The 26298-nt window shown below is 46.6% G+C and overlaps 1 protein-coding gene across 1 annotated transcript; it reads right to left on the minus strand.

Moving 5' to 3' along the window:
• Window positions 1-3796: 3796 nt before the first annotated feature.
• SCIMP (SLP adaptor and CSK interacting membrane protein) lies at window positions 3797-26298 on the minus strand. The gene is made up of 5 exons (XM_060082797.1): window positions 26264-26298; window positions 10716-10839; window positions 8671-8734; window positions 5777-5850; window positions 3797-3972 (listed from the first exon to the last, which is right to left on the minus strand). The coding sequence occupies exons 1-5, from the start codon at window positions 26282-26284 to the stop codon at window positions 3797-3799; spliced, it is 459 nt and encodes a 152-aa protein (XP_059938780.1). The 5' UTR covers window positions 26285-26298.

Below are 26298 nucleotides of genomic sequence, written 5' to 3' on the forward strand. Positions count from 1 at the left end.
GAGTCCGCCTGCCGATGCAGGGGATACGGGTTCGTGCCCCGGTCTGGGAGGATCCCATATGCCGCGGAGCGGCTGGGCCCGTGAGCCATGGCCGCTGGGCCTGCGCATCCGGAGCCTGTGCTCCGCAACGGGAGAGGCCACAACAGTGAGAGGCCCACATACCGCAAAAAGAAAAAAAAAAAAAAAAAAGAATCCGCCTGCCAATGCAGGGGACACAGGTTCGAGCCCTGGTTCGGGAAGATCCCACATGCCACGGAGCAACTAAGCCCGTGTGCTGCAACTACCGAGCCTACGCCCTAGAGCCCGCGAGCCACAACTACTGAAGCCCGCGTGCTTAGAGCCCATGCTCCGAAACAAGAGAAGCTACCACAATTAAAAGACTGTGCACCACAAGGAAGAGTAGCTCCTGCTCACCGCAACTAGAGAAAGCCCACGCACAGCAACAAAGACCCAACGTGGCCAAAAATAAAAATAAATAAATAAATAAATTTATTTAAAAAAAAAAACAGGTTCAATCCCTAGTCAGGGAACTAGATCCCACATGCATGCTGCAACTAAGAACATGCCACAACTAAGGAGCCGGCGAGCCACAAATAAGGAGCCCTGGAGCTGCAACTAAGGAGCCTGTGTGATGCAACTAAGACCTGGGGCAACCAAATAAATAACTAAATAAATATTAAAAAAGAAAGATCCTGTGAAATCCTGATATATCTAATTATATCATCCAAACTGGAAACAACTTTGTTGGCAGAAAACATGGTTTTATTACAGGTGCCCTGTATAAAATCTCAACCAAGTTACACACACCCAGAGAAAAATAATTTGTTTTTGTCAAACTGGTAGGTTTTCCATTAATGATAAACATTCAATAAATATTTATTAAGTGCCTACTATGTACCAGGGTTTGAGATGGACACTGGGAATATAACAGTGAGCCAGATAGCTTCCACCCCAAAGAACCCCCAGATTAGGAAGGAGGATGGAAAAGTAACTAGGCAATTATAATGAAGAGCTAGAAGTGTTTCTTTAGGGCCAAGTACAGGGGGAGCAGTGGGATCCCAGAGGAGTTCATTCATTCATTCAGTTGATCATCATTCAGCATATTTATTGAGCATCTACAATATTCCTGGGCACTGTGCTAGGAACAGAGAAACAGCGGGGGAAAGAGAGACACAGCTCCTGTCCTCACGTTGCTTTCAGTCTGGTGGAGAGAAAAGACAGGTAAACAGGTAGCTACAGCTAATGCTATGAGAGGGGAGCCTCTAAGAGGGCACTAAACCCAAATTCGGGGTGGTGAGGTAAGGATCTAAGCAGAGATGGGAAGGATCATAAAGTGGGGAAGAATGTTCCAGACCGAAGGGACAGTACTGTGCATAGTCACAGGGGCAACAGAGGCCACGGACAAAGTCATTTTAAGTGGATGGAGCAAAAAGCTGGTGGAGTGCAGTTGCAAAGTGGTGGGAAAGGAGAGTGTTGGCAGGAAATAACCAGTGACCAGAGCCTGACAAATATTGTAACCCAAGAGTTAAGGAGTTTGGGCTTTTTCTGATGATAATGGGTAAAGAAGAGATTTAAGCAGGGGAATGAAGTGGTCAGATGTTCACTTAAGAAAGTCACTGGCTGCCATGTAGAAAGGGGATTGGAGGGTGAGACGCCAGGGACAGGAGACCAATCGGGAGGCTGTTGAAGTTCCATTGGCAAATGCTGGCAATGACCTAGGAACATCCAAGGAGAACATGGACTGATCAGAGAGCTACTTGAGAGGCACAATCAACAGAAAGTGGGGAACACTGGAGAGAAGGACTCCAGACATATGCTAGTTTCTGACTTCAGCAATGAAGAAGATAGCAGAGCACCAGAAGTTTGGAAGTGGGGATAGGTAATCAGTTCTTTTCAACGTAGGTTGACTGTGAGGGGCCTATGGGAGAGGCATCTGGAGATGTCCTGGGGGCAACTTGGTCTGGAACTGAGGAGAGAGCGTAGCTGGAGCCTGCGATTGGAAGTCTTCATAACAGAGGGGAACTGAGGCCCTGGGTGTCGGTGAGGTCACTCATGAATGTGTGGAGCGAGATGAGGGTGGGGACAGGGACAGGGCCCTGAGAAAGACTGGCATTGAAGAGAGGCTTCAGAAGGAGCCAGGCTTGCAAATAAGGCGGAGACAGGCCAGTCAGGCAGGAGGAGAACCAGGTGATGGCGGTGGCCAGAAACCAAGAAGGAATTAACACGTATCTGGTATTTACTTTTAATTTTTGGTGTAGATGTGGATGGTTTACAGACAATTTATGAGGGGAAAGCATACATGTGAAACTCTTCTATCCTTTAGCCTTCTTTTTTTTTTGTTTTTTTTGTAATTTAAGAAACGAGTCCTCTCTTTGGCAAATACCAGAGTTCCCTAAGGCCATAGTTAGAGAACCACTGGCCTAAAAGGAGGTATTATAAGACGCTGGAAGTTTCCTTGGAGTCTAGAAAGAGAGAGCCGGGAGGAAGGACACGTCCCCACTGCTCCTGCAGCGGTTGACGGTGGAAGCTTAAATATGGCAGGAGCATACTTTCCATCTCTTGAGGAGGAGCTCAGTCCAAGGGTCACCTTTTCACCATTCATGGTGCTCTCCCTGCAAGCCTGTTAGCTGGATTTCCCAGGGGTCGCTTAGAGGTCAGCATCTTGTGAGTTTGGTTAGAAAGTGTCAAGTCCTCAGGCTCTAGCAGATCAACCTGAAGGAACCGATGATGTTCAGGGGCCTCCAAAGCTGACGTGGGCCTCGGCGACCCCTTAGGACACTTGTTTAACAGGACAGCAGCCCAGCCCCCCGGGCATGTCATTAGCTGCAGCATATTGTATTGGAATTTCTGCCTCCTAGCCCCTCGGGGACAGGGATCTGGCAGGGAGGGGCTTGACGCTGTTTGCCTTGAACTCTACACAAGGGAGGAAACAGTAATGAAAATATCAGAGGAGGGTGTTTAGCCCCCTGAACTCTCATCTTGAATCTGCCACATAATCACCCCTTTCTTTCCTGTTCCCCATGATTTTTCCTGGGGAAACCTACTTTCCCTGTAGCTCCCCCAATATACAAAATGAACACCTCTATGGGTAACTTCTGTCCTGTGGTCCGGAAGGTGACTTCTGTTCTTTGTTGATTGTTATGGTGCAGCTGGCAAGCAGTGGAAAAACCCTGGCTGGGAACTTGGGTCTCTGTGGTCAGTTTGGCTGACATCATAGAGAGGCCCTGGGGTTTGGGATTGTATAGGTGGGGAGGGTCCACAAGAACAAAAACACTCCCCCACCCTTGAAGGACACACAAGGCATGATGGGTGGCTTGTGCACAAGAGCGCTTAGCTGTAACTACCACCCATAGCCGCTCAGTGTGGGAGATGGGGTGTGGGGGGGCAAGACATGTGCTTGATGAGGGCTGTGCTGGGGATAGGAGCCTGGGAGGCTCTGTACAATCAAATGCTAAGTTTTAAGATCACTTAGAACCACACAAACAGGGGAAGAGTGCCGGGAACTGAGCGTTTGCTCACGGGTGGGGACTGTGGAACCCAGTGGTCCCCCGCCTGGAACCTCACTCAGCAGAAGCTCAAGGCCTGACTCCTCAGAGCTGAGCATGGGCGTCTTTCCTCTGGCTGCGATTATCTGATCACTGATGCTTCTTCTTCTACGATTTAGGAAGTGCTTATCTTACAGAGCTCCGTACCATTACCACTGGCTTTCGGACCCGGATACCTACTGAAGTTCGACCATTCTATTTTAAACATGACTGTTTAAAATAAGCTGTGTGAACGAACCCTCTTCTGCTTGTCAAAAAGAAGAAACGGTTGTTTCAAGATGATCGTTTTCCATATGTGCAGGGTTATCAACGTCATCATAGTCATCTTCAGGCTCAATATAGCTTGGGACAGCCATTGTCTTCTTATTTCTAACTTTATTTACTGATGAGTATGCAGCTGGTGGCCAACTTGGGGTTTCCTGTGGGGCTAGAATACACAAAAAGGTATTAAATGCAAAGCTATTGTGTGTTTATATATTTTTGACCAAGTGGCTCTGCATGATTTTCATGGGTTTCGGTGATCCTCCCACTTCTTGGTGGACCAGATCCCCATTTTAAAGAGAAAACTAAAGCCCAGACATGACACAGTCTCAGGCTCACCCAAGTGAGTAAGTGGCAAATATTGGTCAGACATCTTGACTCCCGTGCCTGACTGCACTGCAGTAGGAACCATGAAACAGAAGTTTAGACAAGAAGCTGAGCAGAGCTAGTAGCCAAATGAGTAGTGTTGTGTTTATAGATACTAATTCTCATAAGGAAGTGATACAAACCATACTTCCTTTTGGGCACATCCCTCACAGTGACTTACACTGCTTTCCAGAACTATCTATAATTGCTCATGTCCACCATCCCTCTGCTAAGAAGGAGGTGGGCAGTGGTGTTTTCAAAAGGTGGAATTAGTGGAGGATGGGTACTTAGCAAATGGACTAAAGTGGTAGGAAACAGATAGTGAAACAGCTCAGCTCCACCTTTGGTGGGGCCTGGAACTGCCTCACCGCAATCTCATCTTTTCCTAAGAGAACCAGAAAAACAACCACCATTTCATTTCACGCAAAGTTCTGCAGTTAGATCCAAGTTCATCTTCAGGGTCCAGCAGTCACTAGCTGTGTGGCCATGAGTAGGTCGCTTAACTTCTCTGTGCCTCAGTGTCCTCTTCTGTCAGAGGGACATAATAATGTACCGGCCCCATATAGGTATTGAGAGGATTAAATGAGATAGTACCTATAAAGTGCCTAGCATGGGACCTGACACACAGTGCCTGCTCAATAAATGTTAGCTAATATTATGATTTATCCATTCATTTAAAACATTTTCATCCATTATCTACTAAGCTCCAGGCACTGTTCTTAGTGGTGGGTAAACAGTGGTGAATAAGACAAGAAAGGCACCTATTTCCTAGAGTTTATATTATAATGGAGGAGATAGATAATGAACAAATGAAGGATAACTAAATAAGCCCATTTAGGATTATTGCCATAAGCCTCATAAGGAAAATGAGCAGGATTTCTTTATATAGGATGGTCAGGAATGGCCTCACTGAGGTGGTGACATTTGAACTGACACCTGAAAGGTGTGGTAAAGCCAGCTCTGTATACAGCTTAAGGAAGAACATTCCAGTCAAGGGAACCAGGCAGAGTTTTTCTGATAGGACGTCTGAGAGGCCCAGTGTTCCTTTATACCCATGCTGCAAGCTGGAATTTGAATATGAATTCACACATTGAATATTGGAAGCATTGGTACTTATTCTGCCCCCTTAAAACTTAGTTCATCTCTTTAAAACAGGTTGCTGCCATCTGCAAATTCCAGTGTTATAGATTGAATGTGTGTGTCCCCACAAAATTCATATGGTGAAGCTCTAACCACAAGTGTGGTTGTATTTAGAGATGGAGCCTCTAAGGAAGTAATTAAGGTTAAATAAGGTCATAAGGGTTTGGCCCTGATGCAATAGTACTAGTATCCTTATAAGAAGAGACACCAGAGAGCTCTCTCCCCTCCATGTGAGGACACAGGGAGAAGGCAGCCATCTGCAAGCCTGGAAGAGTCCTCACCAGAAACCAGATTGGCTGGCACCTTGATCTTGGACTTCTAGCCTCCAGAACTGTGAGAAAATTACTGTTGTTTAAGCCACATTGTCCATGTCATTGTTTTATGGGCAGCCCAAGCTGACTAAACACCAAGATAAATTTATTATTCCACCCTGAATGAGACTGTTATCAGCAAAATACACTCACAGGCAACTTCTGGAGAAAGCACACCCCTGGGTGGCAGAGGGGGTAACTGAACTGAGAATTGACTGGTAACATTCCTGGAAGAGAGGAAGAAGAGGAGTCAGTGTTTGGTTTTGACCACGCCTACTGATTTAAAAGAAAACGTCAAGGAAAGTGGATAGAGTTGAACATTCAAATCTTGGTCCCTGAAAACTGGAAGCATTTCCTTCCCTTTCTAGGTCTTGTATCCCATTTGTAACTGGCACTCTAAAGAAACCATTTCCTTTAGCCCAGGGACCAGCTGGATTTGAGGGAAGGGAGTTGAAGTACTGTAACTTAGAGCTCATCTTCCTGGGTCCATCTGAGCTGGATTAGAAGGGGGAGGTAAGCACCAGGTGTATTTTGATTTGAAAAACAGATGCACTCCTAATGCTAAATGTACACACACCATGTGACAGCAATACTGGGTATATATCCTGCTGATCACCAAAAGATACGTTATAGAATGTTCATAGCAGCGTTATTCATAACAGCCCCAAACTGGACGCTACCCAAATGCCCATCAGCAGTAGAATGGATAAATTCATCATGGTTCACTCCCACAGTGGAATACTCTATGGCAATAAGAATGAACAATCTAGGGGTTCCCTGGTGGCGCAGTGGTTGAGAGTCTGCCTGCTGACGCAGGGGACATGGGTTCGTGCCCCGGTCTGGGAAGATCCCACATGCTGCGGAGTGGCTAGGCCTGTGAGCCATGGCCGCTGAGCCTGTGCGTCCGGAGCCTGTGCTCCGTGACGGGAGAGGCCACAGCAGTGAGAGGCCCCCGTACCGCAAAAAAAAAAAAAAAAAAAAAAAGAATGAACAGTCTACGACTACACACAATGAATCTCACAAAAAAAGGCTGAGCAGAAGAAGGTGAACACCAATAACACATACTGTCTAATTCCATGTATATGAAGCATAAAAAACAAGGAAAAACAAGCCTATACTGTTTCAGGTAGTGGTTATCCTTGGGGTGTGATGGCTGAAAGGGAATATATGGGGCTGAGGAGCTGGTAATTTTGTTTCTTGATCTGGGTGTCACCTACCGGCTCTGTTCAGTTTGTGGAAATTCATTGAGTTGTACTCTTACCATGTGTACTTTTCTGTTTATATTATACTTCAGTAAGAAGTTTTAATAAAAAGATAGACTCCAAGAAAGCTTCCTTACCCAGACCCCCCATCCCCTCTGTGTACTCTGATTTCCAAACTGGTACTAGATTCTTCTGAGCTGAGTTTTGGCCTCCTGTATGTGCTTAAGTCCCCTGGAATGCAGAAGCCTTGCTGGGGTGAGTGGAGAAGGGGACATGTGGCTAGAGCGCCATCAGTGACCTCACTCCACCCCTCCGTGGCTCTTCCCGGGAGAGGAGGGACATTTACCTGACTTGGGGAAAAATCTAGCTTCTCCCACTTTCTCCTCCAGAGCCGGCCTGAATGCCTAAAGCATATATTCTGCTTGAGTCATCGCCATTCAGAGAAAGGGCCCTGCCCTGTAGGGGAGACCTGAGGCTGTCCAGGACTGCCTATGTACCATGCAGGAAAGTTTGCCTGGTTTTGAATTAGGAAGCAAACTTGGCCATGGAGAAGAGCCACATTCTGCAATGCCAGTTTTATCCTCAATAAAGGCAATACTTTGGTTACCTAACTGCAGGATACATTTGTCTGACTCCTCAAGGGGATCAGAACTGGTGGGAAGAGATCGATTATTTGCTGAATCCCCTGAGCCCCAATGAAAGTCACTTTAGAATGACTTTATATTTTTGTTTTTTAATTTATTTGTATTTTTAATAAACATTATTTATTTATTACAGTTTTTACTTAAAATTTTTTTTTGGCCACACCATGTGGCTTGCAGGATCTAGTTCCCTGACCAGAGATTGAATCCAGGCCCTCGGCAGTGAAAGCACGGAGTCCCAACCACTGGACCGCCATGAAATTCCCTGTGCATACGTTTTAAAGAAAGGACTGGCCCTTGACCAGCTTCTGGGAGATAATCTCTAAACCCTTGGAATATCCTGCCTGATAAGAGTGTCTTTGTATTAAGGGGCCTTGGGCTAGCCAGATAGTTTATGCTAACAATGTGACTGATGGTGAATGCCTGCTGTGTTTGCCAGGGACCCTGGGTCTTTCTGTATCAGTTTGGCCTCAGGAGACAATTAGCTAAAGTAGGTCGTGCAGGCCCTCCTTGCCTTTGTGACTTGCCCTGATTAAAAAGGCTAGAAACCAAGGCTTGGGTGAGCTTCTCTGGTTGGCAATGCTTCACACATGCTGTCACACGTCGGTGTTGGGAGAATTAAGTGTGGTCCGTGTGATTCCCCTGGAAGAGGACAACTGCCCTGGACTCCACCTTATGTGCCTTTTCCTTTGCTGAGTTTAATCAGTATCCTTTCGCTGTGATAACCTATAACCTTTCCTGGGTCCTGTGAGTCCTTCTAGCAAATAATCCAGCCTAAATGTGGTCTTGGGGACTGCCCCCCCCACAGAGATAGCAATCACAAAGCCTCAAAGATATCAGAAAATACAAAAGTAATGCAAATGGCATATTTTTATTCAGCACAATAGCTTTTAGAAGACTCTACTTGTAATCCAGCTAAAGAAAAGAAGGGTAAACCTAACCCTGAGTGGTGGGCCCAGAACACAGCGCCCAACCTGTGACCTCTATCAAACTAGACGAGACTTGGGAGGACTTGGAGAGCAGAGAGAGCCAGGTGGTGCCCTGCACCCCCAAAGCCCTGAGGCCTCTCCCCTTACAGTGGGGAGAGTTGGCAGACACGATATTTCCTTGGAATTTAAAGCACACATTCTTAGCACAGGCACAAGAATGGAAGTGAACAGGTGGTTCTTAAAATTAAAAAGCAGAAGTGTTCCCCCCCACTTACTCATACATCGTTTCTTCATCTCTCTGCTTTTGTTTCAAGGGCTTGGCAATTTCCCATTTCTTGCCTAAGGAAACAAATAAGCATATTCATTTAGGAAGAGTTATCAAAAGTTGTGATTTTTAGACTTTAGAAGAGATCAGAGACCCCCGGCAGTTTCAGGACATGTGGGAGAAGAGCCATCCAGAGGAAACAGACTTAGGGACACAGAGCTCATAAGTGATAGAGCCAGAATTTTTTTCTTATAGATGTAGTTATATTTTGTTTTATTTTATTTTATTTTCGCTGCGTTGGATCTTCATTGCTGCATGCGGGCTTTCTCTAGTTGCCACAAGGGGGAGCTACTCTCTGTTGTGGTGCGTGGGCTTCTCTTCATGGTGGCTTCTCTTTTTGCGGAGCACAGGCTCTAGGCGCGCAGGCTTCAGTAGTTGCAGCATGTGGGCTCAGTAGTTGTGGCTCGCGGGCTTAGTTGCCCACGGCATGTGGGATCTTCCCGGAACAGGGATCAAACCCGTGTCCCCTGCATTGGCAGGTGGATTCTTAACCACTGGACCACCAGGGAAGTCCTAGAGCCAGAATTTTACACAGGCCGTCTGACCACAGAGCCTAGACACTATCCAATGTGGGCTGTGCCTGTTTCCTCATTGCCTAGTACTATATCTACCTAGCACGTAGCTGGCATTCAGAAATACTGGTCGAGTGAACAGCCAAAAGTATGGCTGGGAGGAAATGAGATAAAGAATGGGAAAAGCAGTTTGTAAACTGTGACATGCTGGACATATAAGTTATTATTAATTATAACCTGCTTGTTAATAGGAGTGGGTCAAGTTAAAAGAGAATAGGTAAAGATTTTGTTCAGGATCATATTTTTGTCCATATCTAAAAATGAAATGTTTTAAAAATGTATAGAGAACAACAGGGGCTAGAATACACTTTTTGTATTAAAAAAGACTAATTACCATCAAGGGGTGGAGGGGAAAGGACATTGAACAGGCAGCCCAGTGAACCTGCGTTCTGGTTCCAGCTCTGCTACCAATTCCTAGGAGACCTCAACCAAGGATCTGCCTGTCTCTGAACCTTAATTTTCTTATCTCTAAAAAGAGATTGAGAAGAATGACAAAAAGTTTTCACTTCTTGAACAGCCCTGACCTTTCAGCACTGGTTCAGCAGGATTCTGAGGCTGTGTCCAGATGCAATGAGAGGACAGTGCCTTGATCATGGAGGGATGCCTGCCCAGGTTGCCCCAGGGCAAGATGGCTGTACCTCTCAGTGTATTTACCATCCCCAGGTGTACTCCAGGCCTAAGTCATTATGTAAAGGGATAGGATCTCAAGAAAACACACCATTGAATCAAGGGTTTCATGTTTCTGGAGATGAATGGTAAAGTAGAAACCCACTTGTAGATCATCTAAAGTTACATTTATCCTCCAAGAAGCTGCTTATTTATGTCCGAGAATGCTAAGAACCTCTATCCGAGGCAGATGTAATACCAGAAAATTCAGAGTATGGTCTTAGAGTAGGCAATCATAGTGGTCAAACATGTTGATCATGGAATGAATCCATTTTTCATGCCTCAAGACATTTTTTTAGACCACTTTATTGGGGAATGATTGCCATACAAAAAGCTGTACGTATTTCATGTATGCAACATGTTTGGAATCAAGACAGTTTTTGACATTCCATGGACTTGTACTCTCTTTCAAGTCTCAGAGATAGGATGCTGTGATTGGCAGCCACACTGAAGAGAGATAGCATTAGTGCACAGTGTGCCCTGAAACAGATTCTGCTTTCACCCAAACCGTTGGAGCTGGAAGAGTTCTTGGAGATTAGGTAACCTCCCTCCCTTCACTATGCAGAGGGGGAAACTGAGGCTCAGAGACACAAATTAGTGGCAGGGCTAGGACTCAAACCCAGAATGCATGATGCTAAATCCAGAGTTCAGCCTATACAGACCCAGAACTAATCTTTTGCCCTAAAGAAGCCCTAATACGCTGATAACCATCTCTCCCCTTCCCTACCTCCACCTGCCCAAATGAGATGGTCGTTACCTTGTCTAAACAGACATCTACAGACACAGAACAGGAAGATGCTCAGGCCCACGCAGACAAAGATGATGGCCACAGCCAAGATGATCCAGAAATTGTCCCTCCACCAATCCATTGCCATGGGATCCTGAGAAGAATGGAGACAGAGGAATGAGGCATGAGTGAAAGGCTTCCTGGGGCGGTGGGGGCAGTTATCCACCATGTTGTGCAGCTGCATCTGCTTAGGGACCAGGCAGGCACTGGTTCACAGTCAAACCCTGCTGATTAGCAGCTAGGAGACCTCAGGCAAGTGACTTAACCTTCTCCAAGCCTCAGTGTCCTCATCTGCAATATGGGAGTGATATTGTCTACTACCTCACAGGGAATTTACAAAGATTAGAGGTAAGACTTGTACTTATTAGTTACTCTAGAAACTGTAGACATATTCACTGTTCTTTCTTATACTGTTAAACATGCAGCAGGAAGGGAAAATGCCGTTTAAAGCAATAACTCTCTGCAGTTGTTTTAATATTGAAGGGGGCAACATAGACTTAATTCATAAAAGGGGAGATATAATTTTGAGAGCTTTTTTGGTTTTTGAGGTGGGGGTTAGAAAAATACCTTGATGGGTCTCTTTGAGTGAGGCATGGTCAGAGGGAGAAAGTAAAGATGCAAAGCAAACTGGATTAGTAACAGGAACTTGGGGGCTAAAGCCTGGCTGACTAGAGAGGAGGAGAGTCTGGGAAGAGGGTCAGAGCAGAGGGAGAGGTCACGAAGAGAGTAGGTCTTAAATGTTCTTCCCACAAGAAAGAAAAAGTAATTCTGTGATGTGATGGAGGTGTTAGCTATAACACTGTGGGGGTAATCATTATACAATATGTAAGTGTATCAAATCAACAGGTAGTACGCCTTCAAGTTATGCAATGTTATGTGTTAATTGGCGGTGTTAGCTAACACTATGGGGGTAATCATTATACAGTATGTAAGTGTATCAAATCAACAGGTAGTATGCCTTTAAGTTATGCAATGTTATGTGTCAATTACATCTCAATAAAGCTAGGAAAAAAAAAAAGAAGAGAGCAGAAAGTTGGAGCATCAGTAGAAAGTCCCCTTGGTGGAAAATGACCCATACGTTTGTAGGAAAGTTACATCTAATATTCAGTCTTCAATTGTTGCCTGTGAAATGCTATGCTGTGATTGTCTTTTCCCATCAAATCTTCAATAAAATTGGACAACAGAAGCTTGTATGAACAGAACCTGGGGAGAAATGACATGTGTGTAGTGGTTTTTCAAGCCAGGGGTGACACACGGGCAAGTAGAACAGCAGCTGCCAGGCTCCAAGTGACGGTGGGGAGCAGGCTGCAGTGTTGACTCCTAGGAGTGACCTCCAGGAATTCAGGGAGATCTTGGGGCGGGGCTGGGCTCCGCTCATCTGTGGAATGGACACTTTGCTAGTTCATTTAGATGTTAAAATAAAAATGATTCTTGGAGTTTTCCTGGTGGTGCAGTGGTTAAGAATCTGCCTGCCAATGCAGGGGACATGCGTTCGAGCCCTGGTCTGGGGGGATCCCACATGCCGCGGAGCAACTAAGCTCGTGTGCCACAACTACTGAGCCTGCGCTCTAGAGCCCGTGAGCCACAACTACTGAGCCCGCGAGCCACAACTACTGAAGCCTGGGCACCTAGAGCCCGTGCTCCACTACAGGAGAAGCCACTGCAATGAGAAGCCCGTGCACCGCAACAAAGAGCAGCCCCCACTCGCCGCAACTAGAGAAAGCCCGCGCATAGCAATGAAGACGCGACACAGACAAAAAAAAAAAGATTCTTGAGGCCTGGGAGATATCCAGACATGTCCTGGTTAAATGAGAATCACCTTCCTGTGTCACCATTTAGCCAATGGAAACTCACCCATGTATGTTCATGTACTGCCATTTCTGATTCATGCTTTTGAGCTATTATTAACAATGTCAGTGGGAACCCAGGCAGGGGGCCAAGGAACAGGGGCCAAATTAAGCTGCTGCTAAAGCCATTATTACTACAAAGACCTAATGACTTGGCTTACTATTTAAACATGTGTTTGTATTCCTGGCGTAGCATCTTCATTTATTAAGTTGTTATATAACGATTTGGATTTTTAGTTGCAAACGTTTCTTTTGTGAAGGTTTGGCTTGATCTATATAATGTTCTTTGGCTATTCAGAAAGTTATATGTGGCAAACCAATCACGTGTAACTAGTACTCTTCCATAAACATGATTCTGCAGCTTACTTTTTTGTTCAACATTATGTTTTTGTCATTTATTGATGTTGGTCGATGTGATGGGGATTCACTCTTAAGGGAATGAAGTGTCATCTACCGGGGGTATCACCCCCACAAAGCATGCACTCAGCAGATGTTTTCCTGTAGATCACCTTCTCAGGGTGCACAAAAGAACGCAAGAGAGGAAGAAGAGCAAAGGGAAAAAGGAAGACTGTGGAGAATGGAAACTTGGCTCTCAGCAGGGGCCTGTGAAATTTGGTTGCGCAGAGCCCAGTGTGGTCAAAGGACACTGGACTTAAGAAGATGCCACATATCAGAAGGCAGCCTCTTTGTTCTTCAAACCTAAATTGGAATCTCACCTTCTTTAGCTCTAGGAAACCAGTTAGATAAATAGATACATAGATACATGGAATGATGGATGGATGGATGGGTGGATGGATAGATAGACAGATGGACAGAAATTTCTTCCCTCCATTTTCTCATTATCTTATTTATTTATTTCTATCGAACTATAGTTGATTTACAATACTGTGTTAGTTTCAGGTATACAGCAAAGTGATTCAGTTTTATATATATATATATACATATATATATATAAAATATTATTTTTCAGATTCTTTTCCATTATAGGCTATTAGAAGATGTTGAATATAGCTCCCTGTGCTATACAGTAAATCCTTGTTGTTTATCTACTTTATATGTAGTAGTATGTATCTGTTAATCCCATACTTCTAATTTATCCCTCTCCTCCTTCCCCTTTGGTAGCCATAAGTTTGTTTTCTATGTCTGTGAGTTTGTTTCTGTTTTGTAAATAAGTTCATTTGTATTATTTTTTTAGATTCTGCATATAAGTGATATCATATAATATTTGTCTTTCTCTGTATGACTTCCTTCACTTAGTATGATAATCTCTAGGTCCATTCATGTTGCTGCAAATGGTGATATTTCATTCATTTTTATGGCTGAGTAATATTCCATTGTGTATATATACCACATCTTCTTTATCCATTCATCTGTTGATGGACACATACTCTTTTCTCTTATTTAAATGTCTCCTGGTTCTTAGTCTAATTTTCCCCTCATATTTTCTATCTCTTCATCTTTTTCTTTTACTCCCTCATATTTTCTATCTCTTCGTCTTTTTCTTTTACTCTTGAAGGATTCCTCCAACAAGAAACATAAACATAGTCTTTAGAGCTATAGAAACCAGACATAGAGTTAAAAGCTGTGCATCTGAAGAGTACGACTGGACGGGAGGAGGGAAGTGGGAGACCAGGCAGCTGTGACTTTTCACTATAAACCCTCTGAATTCCTTGATTTTTTTAACTTTTGCATTTACTTTGATAACATTGAAAAAAGGGCCAGTTAACCATATAGCGTAGCTTCCTATTGTTCAGATTTCAAGTTCAAAGAAATTTTATTCTCATCAGATTCTTGGGGAAGAAAGAGGAAGTAGGATGATGTCAAAAAGTGAAACTATGGGTCACTTTTCAGAACTATGCAGAATGGTAAGCATTCTGCAGTTTTTTTCTTACCAATCGAATGGATTTGAATTGCCATCAGGTGTTTCACACGTGTTCAGTGCGCCAAGCATTCTGCAAGTGCTTTCTCATTGCTCGCCTCATTTCATCCTCACCACCATAGCCTTTTCTAGACAGGGGCCTGAGACAGAGGTGAAATGACCTGCCCCAGCTAGGAGGGAGGGTGGAACGCTTTCTCTCTGTGTCACAGGGCCTTCCTCTGTTGATGTTAGTTATGATGCCTCCAGATCATCAAGGAAAGGCCAAATGGGGGTCAAGATACCTTACTTTGAAAGGAGCACTGGTGTGGTAGTGATATGGTGGTGTGAGGGCCCAAGGGATTCCTTAGAATGAATGATCAGGGCCCACAGCTGAGAATGAAAGCCCCAAGTTCCCCACAATCTAAGATCAGAGAAATAGCACTCTTCCTCATGGACTGCTGGCAGAGGCCTTTTCAACAGAACCAAGAAGAGCTTGTCTTCTTGGAAGAATGCAGCTGAGAGAGGGGGCCCACGAGAACCACATCCCGTTCCCAGTTAGATGTTCTCTGGACTACCAGGCTAGTTTAATAGCCAGGGTGTCCCCAGAGAGGGGACAGGAGCTCTGGGAAGAGATGGCAGGGAGTATGGCCAGTGGGGAGTGTGTCACGGCTGCATGGTCAAGTTCAGGTCCTGGAAAGGTATGGAAGCTGAATCCCACCTGTGTTGCCAGGCCTGGAGTAGATAAGGCTGTGGGGCACAGACCTCCTGAGAGCTACTGAAGCATGGAGCAAAGAGATGTTTACATGAAAGGATGCTGGCAGCCAGCCCAAAGATGCAGCTGAGTCTCTCAAGGGACCACAGGGGACCTCTCAAGGGCCAGGGGTTGAGTCTCCACCCAACACCACAAACTTGATCAGCAGCAATGGCCCAGTGAGGGGAGACTTCCTGGGGAAAACTGTCTGTCCCTGTCTTTCCTCCTCAATCTCATACCAGGGAAGTAAATGCAGGGAAGCTAAGGAGCTGAGACAGCCCTCACTTCTCTCTCTACTCCCCTCCTTGGGCAGAGGGGGGAGCTTTGAGTCAAAGATAAGAGGGAAGTTTTCATTTTTATTTACTTGGCTGCGCCGGGTCTTAGTTATGGCACGTGGGCACCTAGCTGCAGCATGTGGGATCTAGTTCCCTGACCAGGGATTGAACCTGGGCCCCCTGCATTGGGCGCGAGGAGTCTTAACCGCTGGACCATCGGGAAGTCCCAAGACGGAAGTTTTTAAATGAGCATGACTAAATTTTTAAAACGGAAATGAGGCTGCTTAGTAATCAAAAGTAACTTAAAAGTTTTGGAATTGGACTGAAATGTCACTGGGGGAGGTGGGAGCCTAGGCAGCAGCAGTCATTAGAAATAAAGTGTATTTGTTTGCTATGGCTGCTCCAACAAATTACCACAGATGCAGTGGCTTAAAACAACACAAAAGTATTATCTTATAGCTCTGGAGGACAGAAGACCAGCATGATGCCACTGGGCTAAAATCAAACTATGGGCAGGGTTGGGTCCCTTCTGGAGGCTCCACTAGAGAAGCCAGTTCCTTGCTCTTTTCATCTTCTGGAGGCCACTTGTGTTCCTTGGCTCGTGGCCCCTTCCTCCATATTCAAAGCTAGCAATGTTGCATCTCTCTGACAGTTCTTCCCTGGCCACATGTGACCTCCCCTTGCCTCCCTCTCCCGCTTACAAGAACTCTTGTGATTACATTAGGCTCACCTGGATAATCCAGGCTCATCACCCCATCTCCAGGTCAGCTGATTAGCAACCTCAATTGCACCTACAACCTTAGTTCCCCTTTGCCATGTAATCTGACATATTCACAGGTTGCAGGAATTGGGATGTGGACATCTTGGGGTGAGTGGGGCACCACACGAATCACTTCATCCTCATACGGCAATAAGATTCTAGTTAAAGTTGTTCCATGGGTTTATACATTTTAAAATTTCATTTTTTTTGCCTTCTATTGATGTCTCCAGAAGGAAAAAAGGTCAGTGATAATTCTGCCATCTTTGACCAGAAGTCCACCACAGAGTGCCTGATGTTGCTGACCCAGTGAAGAAGCAGTGGAGACCTGCCACAAGGCTGGGGACAGACAGGGGTCTCTTATGAAAAGAAACATTTATCAGCTTGGTGTCAACCTGGCAGAGTAAAAAGAGCACAAACTTTGGCATCAGACAGAGCTGAGCTACAATCTTAGATTAGTCAATCTAGACTTAGACTAGTCTAGTTAACTAGACTAGTTAAATCTAGTCTTAGACTAGCTGTGTTGCCTTTAGCAAATTGCTTAATCTCTCTGAATTCTCTATTTTTATCTGTAAAATGGGGGTAATAAGAACACCCCCAGTACCAGGTTATAATAAGGATTAAGTGATAACATGTATATCACTGGTTCTCAACATTGGCCTCCCATTAGAATCATCTGGAGAACTTTACTAAAACAAACAAACAAAACCCCAGTGGCCAGGCTGCAGGTTGGGAACTTCAGATATTCCTCAAGCTCTTGCCCTGGGGTCTGATACACCAAGGCCCTTGATAGCTAATAACTAAAAGCAGCTCCCATAGTTCTCTTACTCTTCCTTCTTCCATTTATGGTGTCCACCAGATGCTCCCCCAGTTGACAAGACTGAGGTCAGGCCCTGCAGCTCCCTGACCTCTTCCCAGCAGCCAGGACACCTCACCTGTACTGTGGACTCAGGTCCTCACCCTCCCATGGTCTGGGACCTACTGACCTATGGTTCAGGGCTGGACCAGTCTGAGGTCATATGAAGGTTCTCAAGGCCGGACTTGGACTCAGAGATAAGGCAGGGCCCTGTGAGCCAGAGTGGGGGCCCATGGTACAGTATAGACCAGAAGAGGGTAGGATCCAGTGTGGCCCCAGAGCTGGGGCAAGAACTTGAGGAATACCGGAAGTTCCCAACCTGCAGCCTGGAGATTGGGGTTTTGTTTGTTTGTTTTAGTAAAGTTCTCCAGATGATTCTAATGGGAGGCCAATGTTGAGAACCAGTGACATACATGTTATCATTTAATCCTTATTATAACCTGGTGTTGGGGGGTGTTCTTATCACCCCCATTTTACCATAACAGAACTGAAAGCAGAACCCTCAGTCAAGAAATTCCAATATTGACAAGACCTCAACTTTTAGCTGTGACTTGTTCCAAATCATAAGAACCTCAATATGAAAATGCATTGTAGAGAAGTAACATACATTATGTGCTACTTTACCATGAGTTCAACCACTCTATAAGGCAGGTCATAATTATAATCCCATTTTACAGATAAGAGAATAGAAACTTAGAAGAGCTCAATTAACTTGCCTAAGGTCGCAGATCTAGTAAGTGGAAAAGTCGGAAGCCAAACCCAGGGCCCTAAATTGTGACCACCAAGCCAGAGCTTTGGGAAATGTATTGAAATGCAGATACCAGAGTCCTATGTCCCTATTCTATCTACTCCCAGGTCTGATTTGTGGGTCTGCTGTGGGACTCGGGAATCAGCATTGTTAACAAGCACTCCAATTGGTTCTCAGACCTCGGGGAGGAACACTGCATCCAGCCAGCCTGCAGAGCCCCCAGCTGGGGCAGGTGAGGAAGCTGGAGGCTTGTTCCCTGCAACATTCATAGGCAGTAGCAACAGCAATCGAGTAGAATGAAAGCACTGAAAAAGACTCCTTGGGCTTCCCTGGTGGTGCAGTGGTTAAGAATCTGCCTGCCAATGCAGGGGACACGGGTTTGATCCCTGGTCTGGGAAGATCCCACATGCCACGGAGCAACTAAGCCCATGTGCCACAACTACTGAGCCTGAGCTCTACAGCCTGTGAACCACAACTACTGAGCCCCCGTGCCACAACTACTGAAGCCCACGCACCTAGAGCCCGTGCTCCGCAACAAGAGAAGCCACCACAATGAGAAGCCCGTGCACCACAACAAAGAGTAGCCCCTGCTCGCCGCAACCAGAGAAGAGCCCGCAGGTAGCAACGAAGACCCAATGCAGCGAAAAATAAAATAAATTAATTAAAAAGAAAAAGACTCCTTGAACCCAAAGACCTATCCTGTTTGCTTGTCACAGTGATGATGGAATTCCATCATCAAGTCACTCTCTTCAGAGCAAAGTTCCACGCTCCCTCCTCTCCCCACTTTCCATTTGCCTGGGTGTGCCAGACACTGAGGAAGAGGAACTGATTTTTACTAGGGTATGAATGACTTGAGTGGAGCCTCAGGATTCCTTCCCCAGGGCGCTGGCAGGAGCAGGGGCATCCTAGAATCCTATCCAGAGTCCTTAGAGGATAGTCATAACTGAATATGACATAGGAATGAAGTTCCTGCCGGACTGACAAGACCCAGGAAGACCCTGTTGTCTGGCCATAGTCCTCTCTGCTTGTCGGGCCCCTCCCTGCTTCACAGATGCTCCCCGCTCCAGAGCTCAGTGTCCTGTACTCTCTCCCCCGCTTTCTCCTCAGTCATCCTGTCCTCAGGACAGACTCTGCATCTCATTCCCTCCTCTGATAACAGCTTAAAGGGAGCTCTGGTCAGCCTGATGAAAGCCCAGAAGGCAAGGGAAGCCTGAATTTCAAGAAGGAAGGAAAGTGAGCTTGTTTGTTTAAAATGCAGAGAGTCAGCGTGTTTATATACTGTGAAGGTGTCAGGAAAGAGGGCAAAATGAAATACAGGGATAGAAGAGAGAGCAGAAGCTACCTTCAGGGGCCCAGATGGAAGAGTCCACTTTTGAAACGGAACAAGGGTGGAGAGAGGGCTGTGCTGCTCAGGGGAACCAGACTGGGGTGGGGGCAGGAAGCTGAGAACTCATACCCGAAAGCTCCCATTCTCTCTGAATTAGGAAGAGTCAACAGGCGAGGTGCCGGGTTGGGGGAGGGGCAGACATCCCTGCCTCCCCGCAATATGTTATGATCAATATGCTAAATGCATTCTTCCTCCATCTGAGCCTGCCTACTCTTACTGTAACAGCTGTCTGTTGACTTATCTGATGTTCATTGTCTGTCTCCCACACTGGCCCGTGAGCTCCAGGAGAGCAAAGGCCTGGCTGCTCTTTTTCCCACTCTTTCTAGTGCCTAGGACATCACCTAGAGCGCAGTAGGCGCACCATACATATCTGAGAATATACGACTGAATGACTGATGCCCCGGCCTTTTCCCCCTCTTTCCTCCGCCATTGCCGTTGGCAGACTTCCCCTCTAATGATGCAGAGCAGTAGGTGGTTTGGATCCAGGGTCTGAAATTCGAGTACTGGGCATCCTAATTCTAAAGCACCTCACCTGGACACGCGACCTTGGGCAGGCTCCCTGCTCTCCTCCTGCCTTTGGCCGTGGGCATCAAGCAGCTGGCTGGGAAGCCGAGGCCAGGCAGACGTTGCAGGGTGGAGTGGCAGCTTCTTTCTTGTCTCTGCTGAGTCCTCCAGTAGCCTAAGGCACTCGATTCCGGGTAGTGTCAGGGTAGGAGAGCAGGCTAAAAGCAACCACCACCCCAGCTCTGACTCTCACTTCCCCAAAAGGCATTTCCGGGGACTCAGTGACAGAAATCACATTCACTGTCCATCACAGGGAATTCTGGAGACTTTATTTATTTAGGTTTAATTTATTTAGGTTTATTTATTTAGGGTTTATTCAGGAATCTGCTTTTTTTTTTCCTTTAACCAGGTTCCTCTAAGACGTAGAATTTACAGTGTGACAGCTACACATATATTCACATAAATAAAACACATTTCAGGGCTTCCCTGGTGGCGCAGTGGTTAAGAATCCGCCTGCCAATGCAGGGAACATGGGTTCAGTCCCTGGCCCAGGAAGATCCCACATGCTGCGAGCAATTAATCCTGTGCGCCACAACTACTGAGCCCACGTGCCACAACTACTGAGCCAGTGTGCCACAACTACTGAGGCTGCATGCCACAACTACTGAAGCCCGCGTGCCTAGGGCCCATGCTCCGCAACAAGAGAAGCCACTGCAATGAGAAGCTTGCGCACTGCCACGAAGAGTAGCCCCCGCTCGCCACAACTAAAGAAAGCCTGCGCACAGCAACAAAGACCCAACGCAGCCAAAAAAAAAAAAAAAAAAAACCCAAAAAAACAAAAACACATTTCGCAAAATGTCTTTAGGACACGCGATGCACTCCAACTAACATTTTCTCACCTATACTAGCCCATTTCATGAGAAAAAGTCCTGAGTATAAACCCCCCAATTTATTTCAAAATGGTCATGCCCTGTGTATTAAAAAACTCGAGTTTTTCTCATGAAAAAGAAATGATCTGAAATAGCCATGAGTCCCAAAAGGTGTGGGTAGAATGCATGTGTTGGGGGAGAATTAGAATTTCAGAAAGTTGGAGTTGGAAGAAGTCTCTGTGGGAAGAGGCAGACTTGTAAACAGCTTAGCAGGAAGATGGGGAGACCTGAATATGAATCCAGCTCCTCACTCCTTGCTATTAAGGGCTTTGTGGACTTGGACACAAATCCCTCTGCCCGAGGCCTGCACTGTCCAAGACAGCAGCCACTGGCCCTGTGAGGCTATTCCACCGAGCACTGGCTAGATGGCTAGTCGAGGCCGGGATGTGCTATAAGTGTGAAATACACACTGGAGTTCAATATTTGGTACAGAAAGAAGAACATAAAAGATCTTATTAATAAACAACCTGCTGTATAAAGAAATAAATAAAATTATTTTAAAATTTCATTAATAAATGCTTATCTCAATTACATGTTGAAATGATAATATTTTGGATATAGTGGGTTAAGCAAAATGTATTATTAAAATTAACTTCAGCTTCCCCCCCACTTTCTAATTTTTCCCCCCAGTTGAAAGTCCCCCCCTCGGCCCTCCTGCTCACACTCAAATTCTTAGGGTTACCATCTGGGCATTACTATACTTACTTACTGGTGTCAGCTCAAACATTGTAACACTGTGTAAAAACAGAATGGAATTCAACAGCAGAATGGATAAATAAGCTGGTATAGTCATACAATGAAATGCTACCCAGAAATTTTAAAAAATGAATTCCTGATATACACAGCAGCATAGATGAATCCTGACAACATTACAGTAAGTGAAAGAAGCCACATTTGAAAGAGTACAACCTGTATGAGTCTCTGTGTATGAAGTTCAAGAACAGACTAAACTACTGTGATAGAAATCAGAATAGTGGTTTCAATGGGGGCAGAAAGGATCTGGTTGGAAAGGGCACAAGGGGATGGAAATGTTTACATCTTGTTATGCAATTGTCAAATGTACTGAATGGTACATTTAAGACCTAGGCACTTTATTGATAATTATACATCATCAAAAAATAAAAATAAAAAATAGAATGAGCTGTCTTTCAAGCACTTAGCTGGCTGGGCAGGGAATGAAGTTTGCTGGTAGGAACTGGATGGAACTGTTGAATTCCTCTGGGTATTGGGGCAGGGGGGCGTCTGGAGTTCTGGGGGAGAATGGGAGGAGGAGAGGAAGGGAAGCCAGCTGAATGGTTGGAAAGTGGGAGAAGCATCTGGTGGAAGATGATCAGGGATGGAGTGGCCAAAGGGCCAATGGCATTTTAAGAACAGGGCTGTATTATGTCAATTTGCAGTGGTTTGCATTGCTGCATTAGAAACTTGCCCTACGGCCCCCATCCAATCTTTAGTAAAGTCTACTGCATCTGCCAATGCGTTGGTACACAGTTTTGTTTTGGTGATGTGGGGAGGGAGGGAATGACTGAGTTTCATCCCTGGGTCAGTGCACTATGGAACAGAGGCTCACCCACAGGGGCTCGGAGCCGGGCTGGCCATGGGAAAGTGGAGGCCTCCTGGGGAGCCCACAGAAATCTGTAGGAGGGCTTTGGACTTCGCAGGGCATGGAATGAGGGATTGAGCTTCTCTCCACCTAGATCTCAAGGGTCTGGGAGATTGTAGACAATATCGAGGTTACACTTGCAAGTCAGCTTGAGCAGTGCTTGCCCGAATTCGCCTCTTGTTCCCAGATTGTCACTGCCCAGGCTCAGTGAGGCCAAGTTCCCACCTGGCCACTTCACTGTTGTCAGCACCAGAAATGGCCATGTGGATAGTTGATGGCCACTTAAAATCCAACTGTGGCTGTGGAAGAGCAGGGCAGTGTAGTAAAAGGAATTCAGCCTCTCTTCTCCCTCTCTCTATCCTTCCATTTCTGTGAAAGGCTAAATATAAGGCCTAGAGAACTAAGAAGGAGAAGGCAAGCCAAACATATCCCTTTTTGCACATGCTGCCTTCAGTATGACAGCTTATCACACCAGCTCTCAGATTAATCTTGTCATCTGGTTTATTTCATTACAGGGCTTGACTCTGTTTCACATTGAAATATTGACACATTCACCCATCATAGTTTATTGCTCCCCTGGCCACAGTTAGAAACTACATCTATTTGCTAGCAAAAAATGAAAGATAATCACAAAATCCTATCCTGGTAAAGTTGTAGTGAAACGGACCCCCCCACAGGGCCAGTGGTAGTATACATTGATTTCTTTTTTTAAAAACTTTATTTATTTTTGGCTGCGTTGGGCCTTCGTTGCTGTGCTCAGGCTTTCTCTAATTGCGGAGAGCAGGGGCTACTGTTCATTGCAGTGCACAGGCTTCTCATTACGGTGGCTTCTCTTGTTGTGGAGCACGGGCTCTAGAGCGCAGGCTCAGTAGTTGTGGCACACGGGCTTAGTTGCTCCGTGGCATGTGGAATCCTCCCGGACCAGGGATCAAACCCATGGCCCCTGCATTGGCAGGCGGATTCTTAACCACTGCGCCACCAAGGAAGTCCCTACATTGATTTTTTAAACTTTTTTTGGAAAGAAAATAGTAATACATTTGAAAATGGGCTTCCCTCCATCTTATAGCATTACTGGAGGATGTGGCGGGAGATGGCTGGGAGAAAGCACAGAAAAGTGAATTTTGATTGTTTAGTGTGTGAGAGTAGGATCCTTCTTTCTTTCCCTGCCACCCAGCCTTGCTGTGAGGCATAAAGCACAGTTTCAAAAATTTAGGTATCACATTTTATAAGAGCTTCTGCTCCCTGCTCCCAAATAGGTTGATATTCTAGTATCTTTGAGATGTTCTGGGTGATGTGAGCCTTCCAGAGCTGCAGATCATTCAGGCTTCCTAGTAAGTTTATCCCAGAATTTCTACAACCCGGGAGTCCTTCCCCGGGTCCAACTAAATCACCTCTTGCCGTTGCTTACTTTTTCTTATTTGTTTGGCTCTAAGAATGTGGAGGGAAACTTGAACCTGTCGCTCAGGGGCTCTTTGGCGGGAATGCTGGTGTCATGTTAAGTAGATGGAGGGGGTCAGGGAGGCTGGTGCCTGATGACAGCGATGACGTCTGTATTTCTATGTCTAGAACGTACTTACATCAAAATAAAACATAGATAACTTTCCAAAACAGCTACACCTGAGAAGAAAAAGACTGGCAGGCAAGACAGCAAACTCTTTACTGTGATTATTGTAAGGTCGTGGGATTTGGGGTCATTGTTTCCCCTATTGCTCGGCAGTTTTCTAATTTTCAGAAAGGGAAAAAAAGATGCTAAAAAAAAAAATTAAAAAGAAGCGCCCAGGGCTTCCCTGGTGGCGCAGTGGTTGAGAGTCTGCCTGCCAATCCAGGGGACATGGGTTCGTGCCCCGGTCCGGGAAGATCCCACATGCCGCGGAGCGGCTGGGCCCGTGAGCCATGGCTGCTGAGCCTGCGTGTCCGGAGCCTGTGCTCCGCAACGGGAGAGGCCATAGCAGTGAGAGGCCCGTGTACTGCAAAAAAAAAAAAAAAAAAAAAAAAGAAGCTCGCAGGCTTTGTCTTCTCCAGGCTCAAGAATCCCCACTTTTTTTTTTTTTTTTTTTGCGGTACGCGGGCCTCTCACCGTTGTGGCCTCTCCCGCCGTGGAGCACAGGCTCTGGACGCGCAGGCTCAGCGGCCATGGCTCACGGGCCCAGCCGCTCCGCGGCATGTGGGATCTTCCCGGACCGGGGCACGAACCCGTGTCCCCTGCATCGGCAGGCGGACTCTCAACCACCGCGCCACCAGGGAAGCCCCCAAGAATCCCCACTTTTGATGCTTCCTCAGAGGTCCACCCATGCAAAGGGACCAGGAAAGGGAGTGGCTTTAGGGACAACTGATGCATGAGAAAGTGGAAGGGAAAAGGACAAAGCCGAACCCAGATCTCCTCCGCAGTAATTTTTTCCAGGGGTCAAGAGCAGACTGCTCAATTGAGATCTGACCCCAGCCCAGCACACCTTGACCTTGAGGCCTCTGAAAGGCAAGATGCCTTAAAGATAAATCCCTGAATGCCAGAGACACAGTGACAAAGACACCAAGGCTGGTGGTGTTCAACCACGGGTTTCAAGATGTAGCCCAAAGTTCACATAGTCAATGCCTCAACTCCCACCCCGCCTCCAGCACAGACCAATTAGGGTCCTCTCACAGGTCAGTTACCCAAACTCGCCGTCAGAATCCAGAGACCGATAACAACCCTCTCGCAGTACACACCTCTCACTCTCGGTCATTACGTCATTTCATCCTGAGAAGTAGGCCTCTTCATGGCCCCACCATACACACAAGGAGATGGAGGCCCAAGGAGGTGAAGTGATCCCGAGGTCACCCAGCCAGGACCAGCAGGGTGGGCTCTTCAAGGCCAGTGTTTCTCCAGCCCCACCCAGCGGTCGTCCCAAGGCCCTAGGCTACAATCCCCCAGCCCAAGCCCAGGTGGTCACTCGCACTGACACAGGCCCAGGTGCTTACTAAGTTGCAGGAGGTCCAGCTGTGAGCGGCTGAGGGACCAGCAGTGCTCTGAGTGTCATGGCCAAGTGCAACTGGGGAGAAGTGGTTCCTTGCCCACAGGCTTTCCACCCACCCGAGCCATGAGTGCCAGCCTGACCACACTTCCCCTTTCTGCTTAGCCCACCGGGGAGAGGCCCAGGCACCGTCACCAGGCAACCAATCCCTCTTCCAAGAAAGCTGACTCCTGAGGCCTTCCAGAATCTTCTTGCTGCCCCTGTGCTCCTGCAAGTCCCACTGGCGGACCGTCCTGGGGTGGAGGGATCAGGCCCCAGGGTGGAGGGGGTTAGGGTTGGGGGGGTCCCCACAGATGAACCTGCCCTGAGCAGCCCAGAGCTCCAGAAAAGCTAAAGGAGCCTGACTCCCACCCAGGCTCAGAGACAGACCTGGGTGAGAAACCAGTTCACGTGTACCAACGCCATCCCACAAGGAAAACAGCTCTCACAAGCCCCGGGAGCCCTGGTACTGCTGACCCAGCTTCTGCTCGGGGAGGCGAGGGGAGCCTCCTGTTTCTGAGGGTGTGTGACAGGCTGCATCAAGAAATGGGTCCAGCGGACCCCTGGACTCAGTTGCCTTTCCACAGCACCACCTCTGAAATGGGGGCCGGCGGTGGGGAAGACAACCGACCATTTGGTGGACTTGATTGTGCTGACTGAAATGAGTGGTCACGTCAGTAAAAAGAGCCAAACTGGCGTGCATTGTGTCTGCCCGGGGTGAACAAGTTATGATTATTCCCAGCCATAATGATGATGCCCTGGGATGTCTGGTAAACGTTTAACAACAGGCTCTCGGGAGACAGAAAGATTCCTGGCTTGTAGTGTTTGCTCATTTCCATGATGTAAATATCCCCACGGAGGCCGATTTCAAGCTTCCAAAAGGGGTCACTGGACTTGGCATTGGGAGGGGACGCACACAATTGGCTGCTCACCACAGAACTGATAAATCCCATTAGGGAGCAGCTGCTGGGGACTAGGGCCCGAAACCGGTGCCCTTATCTCACCCCATCTTCACTTACCTGGAAGATTATTGTCTCCATTTTACAGGTGAGAA

This window comes from Mesoplodon densirostris, chromosome 18 (genome assembly GCF_025265405.1).
Source record: "Mesoplodon densirostris isolate mMesDen1 chromosome 18, mMesDen1 primary haplotype, whole genome shotgun sequence".
NCBI classification, from domain to species: Eukaryota; Metazoa; Chordata; class Mammalia; order Artiodactyla; family Ziphiidae; genus Mesoplodon; species Mesoplodon densirostris.